Genomic DNA, 13,342 nt, shown 5'->3' with positions numbered 1-13,342 from the left:
AGTGTACTTGAAACTGTTCTTAGACTACGCACAACATTCAAAAATATCACGTGAGCAGAAGCAAAACATATCAAATGTCCAAGTGCGTGCATAATAACATACAATCTCGTCAGTCACTTCCGTGTCCAAGCACACGCCTACCAGCTACAACATGAGGCAAAACTGTATCAAAATAATAACTTTAAAACAGTAGAGTTTTGCTAGTCGAACTTGCTCTGACCAACCAACTAGAGGAGGGGGGGAAAAAAAGTTATTGTGGGCCCTCTGTTGAAAATCTGAAAAGTAATTTGCGAAAGAAACAATACAATTTCATGTAACAAATAGAATTTAGGTTGTAAATGTAGGTCGGCACTTCTGATAGTGTTGCGGTCAGGAGCCAAGGCCCTGCTGGCTCTGCTGGCCACCACTGCTGTTAGTATTAGTAATAGCTGGATTTCACTTGAAGACTTGTTCATGACTTGCACCCTTAGATAGGATTACGCCATCACCAGTCACTGCTAGTGCTTAATACTGTGTCGTAAACACTATTGACATTTCCATCATCCAGCAATGTCAAACTCATGGCAACGTCATGTTGTATGATATCGCCATAGCAACATCCCATCTATAACATTAATTTAATGTCGTCGGGCGGCGGCGGGGGTCACTGACCAATTAGCAAACATACAATTATCCACATTGAAGGGGTCGAGCAAAGGTTCCACATGAAAAGGATGAGGACGTAAGAGAGGGCGAATGAGTCATCAACACAACAGCAGATTTCAGTCCATCTGCCACAAAAGTCCCTCAGTTCGTTGGGGATAATCCCCTTTGTGGATGTGTTGCACCAGCACTCCGATACATCCTTGACTGCTTCTGTCGTCTGTGATATTCTCAAGCAGTCAGCCATGGCCGAGGCTCAACTTTTCAGAACTTGGAGCTTGCTCGAGAATAAATCTTTTTCAAAATGATGTCATATTGATGCGTCATGCTGCTTAGCCTCTCCCCTGAGTCACCGGCTGCCATCCCACAACCTCCACCCAGTTGACACATCATTGCTGTCCCACACGCACTTTGTTGATTACTGCTTAGCTCGGACTTGACATGAATGTGGCCCTGGAGAAACTTCCTTTTGAATGTTTTTCTCAGCAGAGGTCAATCAAGCTAACCCCTGCTATGACGTGTCAAGCCCAGAGGAACATCATGCATAAAGTGGGAGATTGTTTACCATTGCAGAACTGCAGCAGCGACGAAGTGTCATACAAGCTGCTGTAGCTGGAAAAGCCGTCCTCCATTCTCAGACGCTGCTTCACTTCCTCTGCTATCCGCCGCCTCTCCTCTCTCCTCTCAGCCACTCTCTCTTTCTCCGCTGACTCCCTTTGCCTAGTTTATCTTTTCACTTGGCTCTCCCTCCATTCATTCTGCACGGGTCAGGCTCCCTGGGTGAGTAACCATGGTAACCCATTCACTTGCGTGAACTCCAGTTCCCTCGTCTTCTTTCTCCACCTTGTGTCACATAGGAAAAATAAAAAAACAAAACAAAAACAAAAAAACAACTCCAAGAGAAGACTCTCTCCCTGAAGCTTGACCGAACTGGACCGACAGAAGTTCAAGAGGTTGTTTTTCTTCCTCCTCCTGCTCCTCCTCTCTGTTCTTCTCGTCTGTCCTCAGCAGCTGTTCGCTCTCGCTGATCTCCAGAAGAAAAACAGCTTTAAGAGCATTTGAGTGGGCAGAGACGTTTGCTTCGTGGCTGTGCGCTTATGTGTGTGTTTAGATAATGCTGGGGAGAGCCCAGCCTTTCCCACTGTCACACAGCACAGGCGAGTCAGCGCTCGGGGGGCGGGGCTTATTGGACGGCTCGTCCTCTGCTTGGTGATTCAGAACAAGGTAAAGCAGATGAGAACAAGGGAAAATTTGAATTTGATTTGAAAAGGGAAATTTAAGATACTGGAAAGGATGTTCGAGGGAGGATGAGAGACTGCTGGTAAAAACAAAGGTGTTGCTGTTGTGTAAAAAAGGCATTGACAAGGAAATCTTCAGCCTTCAGAAGCTAGTAACAAAGCCGTAACAGAAGCAAATGTTGTATTGTATTGAAAGAAAGTGTCGCTTTCTGGAAAATATTGAATGTCACAAGTGGCGCTGATAGTTGCAGATATGTAAGGCTGAATTTACACTGCAGGTCCAAGTAGCCAATGCCTATTCACATTTTTTGTGGAAACTATGAGCAGCTAGGTGATGAAAAACTCACAATATTTGTAGTCTTTGTGCCCTTTCTGAAATGCATCGAAATGGCACCAAAGACCTGTGTAAAGGGAAAGTAGTACCTTGGCGTCAAGTAGCGACGATCGAGTGATACATCTCAACTGAGAGGCAAGCTTTGTATGTTGGGAAGGAGTTAAGATCAGCTTGGGCTGTTAGTGGACATTACGAAGAGTCTTTGCCACTTATGCAAGTGAACACGCACCTGCGTGCATTTTTTTACAACATGAATTAATCTGTATGCCATTTAGTTTTAAAGAGGAAGTCAAGTCAACAATTTTACAATACATATTACCAGAGCTGGGCACTTGACCCTTTTTTGCCCGTCCGGCCGCGACCCTCCACCCTTGACCCAGGTACCCTTCCGGCCGCGACCCCCCGGCCATATTCATAAACATTGTCGGCCCCCGCCCGCAAAATTAATCAGAATGCCGTGTTTCAACTAGTGGGCCTGCTGGGGACATATTCTTGAAAACAAATATGTTTGGGTTGACTTCCGCTTTAAATAAATCATTGTACATGAATGAAGACGGCGGAACATGCTACCGGTCAGGTTTCTGAGAGGCCAAACTGTGCTGGAGAGCTGACAAATATTGACAGAGAGTGTGCAGAGTGCACTTTTTTTTTTTAAATACCCATGCACGCGTAGACACGGCCGGAGCGACATAAGCATGGCATCATCCACACCGAAGGGATTGGGAGTCACATGGGGACAGCGCAGCAAGCCCGTACTGTACGTCACATTGCACTCAGCAGCCCAACGTTCAAGCGGTACATTTCCGGGGTCGCCGCCCGGCCTCAACGAGATTACCATTCTGTTGTCTGTCTGTGTGTCTTATCGGCTGTTGCAGACGTCGCAAATACTGAGGAATCCTTAAAACAAGGACAAGAGGTGGGAGGGAAGAGTGAAAGGGAGAGTGAGGGATAGAAGAAAGAGATATAAATGGGATAGAGGGGGAGGGGAGCACGGAATAGAAGGAATAGAGAAGGAAGGCTTGAGGGGGAGCAGGAGCAAATCAAAAAGTGAGCAGGGAGGGAGTTTATTGAGGGGAAAAGGGTTTGAACTGAGTGCTTCCTAATTCAGACTGGGGGTTTGTATGTGCACATAAGAGGGGGCGCGCTGCATTATTTATAATTCAAGCTTGCTTGGAAAAACAATCAAGTAGACAGTGTCTATGGCCTATATTCCTAATAAATCAGACAAAAGACTGCTTTTTGTGTTAATATCACTTAACATCAAGGAGACCTGGCTGCACTTTAAGATAATTTAATATTCTTGCATGGGGTAACAACAGCCATACAGAAAAAGCAGCTTACACCGTCGTTGTGCAAAGACTACTTCTCTGAGCTGGTCTTTGAAACATGTATTACTGTTTACTCACTAGGCATGGATTATGCTCTATTTGACTAGCGCCCCTTTCTCTTATCCCAGAAAAAAAGTCTTGCAGGACTTCATCATCATCTGATTTTTTTTTTTCAAACAACCCCAGCCACAAACAGACAACAGCCTGATCAGTCTCAAATTGTCAGGCCAAAACCTCTGATGTCCAAATATAGTCGGTTTCATATTTTTTCACAAATCGATACTATTGGTCAGTTCCTACATGGCTGTATTATTTTTACAAGTTCTTGACCAATCTAATGTGGTGAAAATGGCTTACTCTCTTTGACATTGCAATGTTAATGGCTCAACAGACATGGCGTTTTTATGGTTTCCTGAAAAATCAAGGTTTTGGAAATGTGAGGATTTCGCCCAACACCAGCGATCTGTGAGACTTCCAGTTATGTAAGAAGAATCACTTTTTTTTTTAACAAGTGGTCCTAAAGGCTGGCTGGTCGGTATGTTATTACACAATGTCATCCAGACATGCAACAGCAGATCTCGTCAGCTGTGCAGCAGAGAGGATTATGTGAGCAAAACAAGGTATCCTTTGTGAGTTGTTGTATTTAATCGTGGGAATTCAGGTAAGGGCTTACATTTGGGAAGCCGCATGAAGCAAAACAGGATTAAACCTTGACCGTTACAACATTTGTGCATCAACAGACAAAAGTAGCTTCCACAAAAATAGTGTCATAAATTATTTCCGATGAAACATGATTTTTAGTGAGTAGGTAGCCGATGATAACCTCTAATGTTTGGATTCAGATTCATGAATTTAACACGTCAAACACAACCGTACAAACATGCCATTGGCTTTTGTTGTGTGAGCCATGTTTTGTCTAGAGGGGCTCAGATTATTGTAAATCTCTTTCTGGCGCACATTTGGAATCAGGATAAGCATCTGATCTACTCCCCCGCTACCACCACCACCACCACCCCCGGCTGGTCCCCCAATCCACACTAACAACACAGTGGGTGGCAGGTGGTGGGACCACGGCTGCTCTGGGCCCTCCACTCTAAAGGTCTCCCCTCCCTACTATTTCCCCTCTGGCTATCTCTCTCTCACACACACACGTGCACACACACAATTAGAAAATAAACAATGTGTGTGATGATATCCCACTTTTAGTGACAAATAATGGAAGTTCCTCACCCACATGTGTCAAACACATGAGAACAAGAGCATCCAACGCCATTCATGTTTAATTATATAGAACACAAGATCCACTTGAGACCTTTGCTGTACCAGCACACTTTCTTGTGTTATCAAACATTGTATCTCTGCTTCTGCATGACTCAGCACAAACATCACAACCTCCATCAACCTTGTAGTATGTCTACAAACAACAATAGTGAGTAAAGACAGAGAAATCTCATTTCTGTAAATGCAGATAAATTGACTCCGCATGAGCTATTGAACATTTTTAGATTCAAGTAATCTATCGGTTATCCATTGATTGAATCGAGTAATCGGACAAAAATAGATTTTTCATTGTTAAAAACATTCACATATACATGGTGGGTGTTATTTTTGTCCACTTGGGGTCGCCATCCTCACCTTCTACTGTAGTATCTGTGACTTGGGCTCTAAAAGGCGGGTGAGTGACATGGGTGTCGGCAAATGAGAATGTAGAGCTGGCTGGCTGTTAACTTGCAAATCCATTGGCAGTGTCATGATGAGTGTATGAATGTGCTTATTAAGTGTTTTTTTTCTTACCGTTTGTTCAATAAAGCGATTGAGCATGCACCAGCGCTGCAGCCATGAACCTAAGTTTAATGAAGGAATGGAGGGGACGAAGTTGGCCTCGCAATAATCCATTTTCTGATATAGTATCAGAGTTGTAACAGGTGGAACGCGGCTGTGTATGCCAGGACAGAAGTGAGATGGTTGACGCTTACTTCGCCCGCCATGTCGTTGTGGCTAAGGTGTTATGGGAGGTATCAATAAGTTTTCATTAATAGACATCTATACTGTAAGAAGCAGAAACCCTTTTCACACTGCCCCTCAAAGCTGTTTTATTTCTGTTTGCTGTCCCGTGTGAAAGCAATGATACGGAATTGGATGTGAAAATCACCACTGAAATGGCAACAGTTGTGTCTGAAAGACACCAAATAAATAAAAACTCTACTATTACTATTAATTGTAGTAGAAGGAGTATATTTCGGAACTAATAACTGCGAAGCAGAGAAATTTGATTTATGTTTCTGCAAATGCATGAATAGCAATGAAAATAAATGAAAATGTAAGTAGTGTTAACTCCCACGAGGCTATTGAAGGCCACAATCAAAATGGGCAGATTGTTCATTTCTTTTCTTCTGAAGAAAAAAAAACTGCTGACGTTCTTTAAATTCCACAGATGATCAGTCAGTCTGCTAGTGGGTTGGGATTAAACAAAACCAAATCCAGAATGAAGGAGGGAACAAGGTCAATCCTCTGGATGATCCAGCCACCATCTGTGTGCTGTCCTGGTTATTGGGCTGGTTTACACCATGAATTAATCTGACCTAGGTCCTCAATGATTCATTTGAACACTGAATTGGACAAAGTCTGTATTAGGGCAGGGCAATTTTTTATAGCTGCCTCCGTAATGCAAAGAATAGCTCTGCTGACGTGCACTACTTCCACTAACAACATGGCATTTTTTTAAAGCAACTACCCACTAATCCCTGCTAAGAAACACGAGCGGAATCATTTCCACATCGTTTTCTGTATAACAAGAATGATGCCCGGTGGAAGGCAGTTGTGGAGTCAATCATGCTGAACATTGCCAAAGACATGATACCCATTTACACGTCACAAAGGCAGTGATTTATGCACATGTTGGAAACAGGAAATTTGACCTGAAGTATATGTTTCCAAGCCGCAAATATTTTGCAGAAGTCACCTTGCCTTACCTGTACAATTCAACATGAGCTGGGAGGGATGCAGTTAAGGATGAAACGAGTCCGACGAGATATTCGAGTACCTCGGTTAAAAAAATGTTAAGGCATTTTTTTCTGCCTAGGGTGCACGCTTATTTAGTGTATCTTTTAAGAGAGGAAATCAGTTGGCTATTAAGATGTTTAAATTTATGTAAAAAATGTTATGTGAAAATGAAAACCAGTTGATCTTGGAAATGTATTTTTTTATGTTCTGTATTTATACGGTGGTCAACTGGTTAGCACGTCCGTCTCACAGTTCAGAAGTTGTGGTTTCGATTCTGGCCCCAGCCTTCCGGTGTGGGGTTTGCATGTTTTCCCCGTGCCTGCGTGGGTTTTCTCCGGGTACTCCGGTTTCCTCCCACATTCCAAAAACATGCACGGTAGGTTAATTGATCACTCTAAATGGTCCCTAGGTGTGGTTGTGAGTGCAGTTGTTTGTTTGTCTCTGTATGCCCTGCAATTGGCTGGCAAACGGTTCAGGGTGTTCCCCGCCTACTGCCCGATGACTGCTGGGATAGGCTCCAGCACGCCCGCAACCCATGCGAGGATAAGCGGTATAGATAATGGATGGATGGAAATCCGAATATCAAAATATTCGATAGCTGCAGCCCTAGTTGAGATGTTAAATTACTAGCCATTTCGACCAAATGTGCATTTAAATGCGGTTCCATGGCTCATTTTATGAACATAAACATAAAAATCATGAAACATTTAAAATGTTTCTTTTTTTTAAGGGCTGTACTTAAAACATACGTACATGTTTTGACAAAAGGGACATTTTTCCCACCAGTGACAATCCGTAATGCTATATATGATTGAAAGTAAAAGAAGCAAGTGAACAGGAAAGATATGTATAAAATACACCCACTTCTCTGACTGTATTCTATGAGCCACAAGTCTGGTACAATTCTGGACCACATTTATGCAAAAAAAGTGTTTGTTTCATCGTAAGAATACGGAGAGATTTTGATCTGTGGCGTTTTACTGTATAGACCCACACACACAGTATATGTGGGAGAGTACAAGACTGTGCTAACTCAAGCAGTATCAACATTAATCACATCTGACTTGGCTGCTGAAACATCCATGTTCACCCTCCCCCTCTTTCCTGAACAACCTTTTTTTCCCCTCTGTGCAAAAGCTGAAACAGACATGTCCTCACGCAGCACTATCTGTATATACTGCTTTCCATTCATTTCTTTTTGTGTTATAAATAGGAAGCCTTTGTTTCATTTTATGCACCCTGCCCTGTTTCTCCTCCTCTTGATCCTTTCAAAGTCAGAGCAAGTCGAACCTTAAATCAATAGCCTAAAATAAACTGCTTTAGAAACCATTCATCTCCTCCTTTGCAACCGATGCACACATTTCATCTAGTTGGGTGGCAAGAGGAACACTTTCAGCTTTACCAAAGGTAGAGTAGCAAGTCACAAAAAGAAGACAGAAGAGCGACGATGGGGAATAAGTAAATTCAAATAAATAAGTAAATAAAATAACATAGTAAAATATTTGATCAATATAGGAGTTACCTCCCACAGGCGTCTTTCTGGGTTTTAAAAAAAATGATCCATCCGCAGCTCCGCACCTTGTCCGGGATGAGTGGAACAGCCTACAGCAGGGGCGCCAAGTCCGGTCCTCGAGAGCCCCTATCCATCCTGTTTTAGATGTCTCCCTTCTCCATCACACCTGATTCAAATGATCAGGATCATTATCAGGCTTGTGAATGGCTTGCTGATGAGATGATCAAGGCTGACGCAAGGCAATACCAGGAATGAAAACAACATGGTGTCCGTAAACAATGCGAGATATCTAACCAAACAGGGTCCTACATTTAGCCTTTTTGGGTGATGGCCCTATCAGGCCACCATTGTGTCGGGACAGCACTGGCCCGGTATGATCATGATATATTGTACTATGATGAGTTTCAATAATCATTTCATATTTAGCATCCATGCAATGTATTATATAGGCCTGAAGAAAATAGTACTTCTGTGAAGTTTTTTTTTTTTTTTTGCATGTTGTGTTTTTTTGCAGTATAAAATCTAACTGAATATTTAAGATTTGACACTTTCCGGGCTTTAAATCTTGTTCAAGCCATTCCTTCTGGAAGTATTTTAACTGATGTGAAAAAAAATGTGTGCAGTGCAGTAAAAAGTTCAATGATGGTTGATCAGTCTGAGAGGATAAAACTCAAAATATTGAATATGAACTTTTTTTTTAAATGTAAGACTGTGTTCATTTCATTGTGTTTATTGTTTTGGTTTTGTTTGTTTATTGTATTTACAGTAAACTTCGGGTGGCATGACAGTGCCACCAGACCATTGCCAATGTTCAAAATTCAAACTTGTCCAGACTTTATTTTCTACAGATTTCCTTCAACAGGCGCACACGGGGCCGTTAACAACACCCTTCTCTGTTGTTAGTCGAATTTAGAGGACATTTACTTTCACTTCACAAGGAATTTACACGTTGAATCCACTTGCCCTAAAACGTCCACTCACATCACTTCGTGTGTGACAAACTAAATCAAATACGATGTGTTTTTTTTTAATATATTTATTAAACAACCTATCACGCGTCAGCTCTTCATCCCGACCAAACACAATCCCTTACCCTTTCCACTCCAGCACGTCAACTATTTGCGATGACTCAAGTTGTTGTCAAGTTGTTGTCAAGTTGTCTCGCGCTTTATGAACCCTTCCTCGCAAAGCACAATCGCATACAAGCTTGACTCACACTGCCACCTGCAGGAAAACTAGTGAAGTGCTACTGAAACTCCATTCAAAAATGGGAAACGTGGCCTGCACTTTTAAAGTCAACATCATAACGTATATGTACTGCAGGTATATACATTGTTGTTGTTATAATTATGATCGTACAAAACCATTTTAAACGTATCTGTTTACTTTCTTTTAGATCAACTTTTCAAGCACTTACAAACTCAATTTTCAAACATTACTAGAATGTTACAGCTGTAACAAAGGTATAAAAACAACAAGGTCATTTTCATTTTGACAAGCCTCTATAACAAATAAATGCCTTAACTCAAATACCCAGACACATTCGGGGGTAAATGTATATTATACAAGTGCATCCATACAAATATACCTACACTTGATGCCTTACCGCTTGTGTAAACAAAATGATAAAAACAAGTTGAGGAAACGTGATGGATGGATAGATAGGCGGATACAGTAGGTAGATAGGTAGGTAGATAGATAGATAGATAGATAGATAGATAGATAGATAGATAGATAGATAGATAGATAGATAGATAGATAGATAGATAGATAGATAGATAGATAGATAGATAGAGTTGCATTGCTTTTGCACTGGGAATAAGGTGGGGAACGAGATAGATGGACTAATAGAGAAAAGTGGCAACAGATGGAAACATGAGTCAAAGTCTGAGTGAGAGGCTGAGAGAAACTATAAGGCAAAAGGGAAAGTTTCTATTCCCAAATGATTGTTGCTTTTAATCTGTCAGCCAGGGCACAAAGAGATTTAGGTCTCCTTTCCAACTTGGCTGGTCTTTGCGGGGATTTAGCCTTCCTTCCCTCATGGTCAGCTGAGGCACACACAAGCAATCACTTGCAGTTGTAAGTCATCTTTTCTCACATCACTCCTAATCAGATAGCCTAAGAGTTGCCAAGTCCCACACATAAGTCTTCCTCACGGTTTAGTGAGAGTGACCGCCTGTAAGGAACATTTGTTGGTAAGTGGAAAGTCCATCTCCATTAGGGAAATGCCTCCAAGTGTCCATATAAGGGCCCAAACCAAACCAGCTGAATACTTGCTGGGTGCAATGTCCCAGTGGGGAGCTGTGCCGAAAACAGAATGGGCCAAAGAGTAGCCCCTCCTTTCTCCCCTTCAAACACACACTCACAATAGCTGAAAACACACACTTGCAAAAGTCTAAACAGATAGGCACCTCATCTTTCAGTCACACACGTCCATAAAGACCTATGCTGACTTACCCAATGGAAGCCCCTCACAGTCAGACATGGCTGCAGATTGCACCACAAGTGACTGTTGTGGCCTTTAACTCTTAATATCTCCTCTCAACTATTACACTGTGTCCCTCACTCTCTGTTCTAACTTTCTAACTATACTTCAGTCCACCCTCTCTCTCCTTCCAATCTCTCTTGGCTCCCTGCACAGCATCGGCAGTGGCCTAAGCGCGTGTCAATCAAATATTCCATTCGACGCTATTGGGCAGTAAATGCGTAACCAACAGCCCCTCCCTTGGGGTACTGTTTCCCTGAGATATGACCGGCCTTTAATGGTTCCCCTTGCAACATTCAAATAAAACACAAGATACAAAATTCCTCACTGAATCCTTAATTAAATACTAGGGCAGTTCATGTGCCTTTCTTTCTTTTTAATTTGGTACATAGTTTGGCCAAAACCTGGCATTATCGTACTCTACAAAGCCCAGGTTGTAGTAACTAAAATTTCCTGTGAAAGGCGCTAGAACCTAATAAACAAGCAGCTCCAGATTGCTTGGTTGTCGCCAATTCTCTCCAATGGCCTACATACCAGCAATACTCAAACCTATTAACATTTGAACAAATAAAAAGGCTTTTGTGTCTCTTGACTACATGCTGAAAAAATAAAAATAACATTAAAGGTGAAGTCAACCCAAACATTTTTTTCAAGAATATGTTCTATGCAGGCCCACTAGTTGGAAGAAGGCATTCTGATTAATATTGCATTTGTGGAATATGAGTTAAGCAGCAAAATCCACCCGTTTTAACCTTTTTGTCACTTCTGTCTACGGAAAATGACATCACAGTTGCTCAGGGCTCAGATAACAACCAACCATGGCTCAGTTTTAGAAAACGGATGAGCTGCGATTGGTCATATGTTCCACAAACGCAATATTAATCAGAATGCCTTTTTTCACCTATGGGCCTGCATAGAACATGTTATTGAAAAAAAATGTTTGGGTTGACTTCCCCTTTAAGAGAATTCTACCTTATACTTCTAGAAAGCAAAAAATACTAGAAAAACAAGACTTTAGAAAGACATTTGAACAAAAAAATCTTAACATGTCTATATCAGGCTCATGCACGTCAAGAAAATGAAAAGTCAATAAAGATAACTTTTGTTTATGCAAGATTGACCACATCTAAAGAATGCTCCGGTCACTCACAGATCGCTGTATTCTTCTTGACAGAGATGTCTCCAAGAAAAAAGTACTCCACATTTAAAGGGAACAAGAGCAGACACTATTGGTGATTAATGATGTTGGCTGTTTCGCCCACAACAGTGCAAACAGCCCTTTTAAAATGCTGTTTCATAGCATGAAAATCAACCCTGAACAACATGCGGTGGAACGTATTTGTTTTCCTTTTTTTCAATATGAGCACTCGTGAGTTAATAAAAGAGTAAAAGTATTCTTCTAAACTCCATTCAGTGGTTCTTGAGGGACTCAGATGACCCATTGTCACTTGACTGAGAGGATTATGGCAAGAGAGAAAAGTGCAGCATGTGACCAGAGAGGGGTCAGATGGTAAGCATGTCCGAGGAATAACGCAGTGTCGCAGAGGTTAGGTCTTAAGTGCCGCCACACAATGCTAATCTACAGCTACAACGCCAGAGAAGAAGTGTGTAGGAGGAAGGGGGCTATTATCTATGCACCAGACCTGCCCCCACCTCCCCCAGCCCCGAGCTTGGATGTAACACAGCACCCCATCACTGTTTGATCTGCTGCTCTTGTTTGCAGAAGAGCTGGAGGGTCTTTCCAAACATAACCCCAACCTTCACCCTGTTGGGACCTCTTGACCCCTTTTGCCAAGGCAAACAGACAGTCTGCCTGTGTGTCTATTGAGTCCATTAGTTTGACTCAGGTAATATTCAGTCGTTCAAACAGAAAACCCAAATTACAGTTAACCCTCATTCATTGTAGCCGATATGTTCCAGACACACCCGGTGTAAGTGAAAATCCACGGAATAGAGATCATACCATGTTGTTATTTTTAGAGTAGTTGTATAGCAGTAGTGTATAGTTATTTTTAGTTTTATTCATAATTTCAATTGGAACAGTATTTGGGCCGCGACTGATGACTAAAATGTGCACAAAATCACAAGGACGTAAGTATGGACAAGAATGAAATTGCGAAACGGTTCATATTTACCTTGGTAAACTCTGCGCTAAATTGTGTGTCACTCAACCTCGTGTTTTCAGCTTCACGGACACGTTCTGTTCATAACAGCAGGAACATTTGTTTTTGAAACGTGAATGACTACATAAAAATGATTGGATTGAACAAAATTGGGTATCATGTCCTTCAATGTGAATGTAACCCAAAAGTAATCTGAGATAGGCAGCAGTTACATGCAAGCTTAATGACAAGTGCAATTAAAAAAAAAAAAAAAGATGGTGAAGGGATGGTTAACGTTTTGTTTTCAGCAATTATCTTCAACATATATGTACGAGTATAATGTATTTATGAACAAATCTCTAACATCACATTACAGGGGGCGGCCATTTTGCCACTTGCTGTTGATGGAAAATAACATCATGACACGTGCATCAAATGACATGACTTTGCTGCTTAACCCATATTCCACAAACATAATCAGAACACTGTGTTTACACTAGTGAGGGTGCATACAACATATTATTGTAAAGAAAGTTTTTGGTTTGACTCCTTCTTTAAGAATTAGTTCTTTTAATGTTTTTGTTAGCATTTAATGTAACCAAAAACCATGCTTAACTTATATTGATACTTCTGTAACATTGAAGAATGGCAAAATGTTATTTTAAAATATTTTGTTTACAGCAACTAAAGTGTTGAT

At 41.5% G+C, this 13,342-nt stretch overlaps 1 protein-coding gene across 10 annotated transcripts in view; it reads right to left on the bottom strand.

Annotated features, from left to right (window-relative positions):
* eml1 (EMAP like 1) overlaps positions 1–10,638 on the bottom strand; it is a 47,914-nt gene extending 37,276 nt beyond the window's left edge. For 3 of the 10 annotated variants that reach the window (XM_086049256.1, XM_086049259.1, XM_086049260.1), the window contains exon 1: positions 1,208–1,776. In XM_086049256.1, the coding sequence (XP_085905382.1) occupies positions 1,208–1,274 (67 nt within the window). In that variant the 5' untranslated portion in view covers positions 1,275–1,776. Of the gene's footprint in view, positions 1–1,207; positions 1,777–8,067; positions 8,225–9,151; positions 9,221–10,515 lie in introns of those variants that run through there. The other 7 variants (XM_086049261.1, XM_086049263.1, XM_086049262.1 and 4 more) reach the window with 7 other exon arrangements.
* Positions 10,639–13,342: the final 2,704 nt, after the last annotated feature.

Source organism: Filicampus tigris, chromosome 13, assembly GCF_054856515.1.
Source record: "Filicampus tigris isolate MCC_2025a chromosome 13, RoL_Ftig_1.0, whole genome shotgun sequence".
NCBI lineage: Eukaryota > Metazoa > Chordata > Actinopteri > Syngnathiformes > Syngnathidae > Filicampus > Filicampus tigris.
The sequence above is the reverse complement of the archived record's forward strand: the minus strand, read 5'-3'. Positions and strand labels throughout refer to the sequence as shown.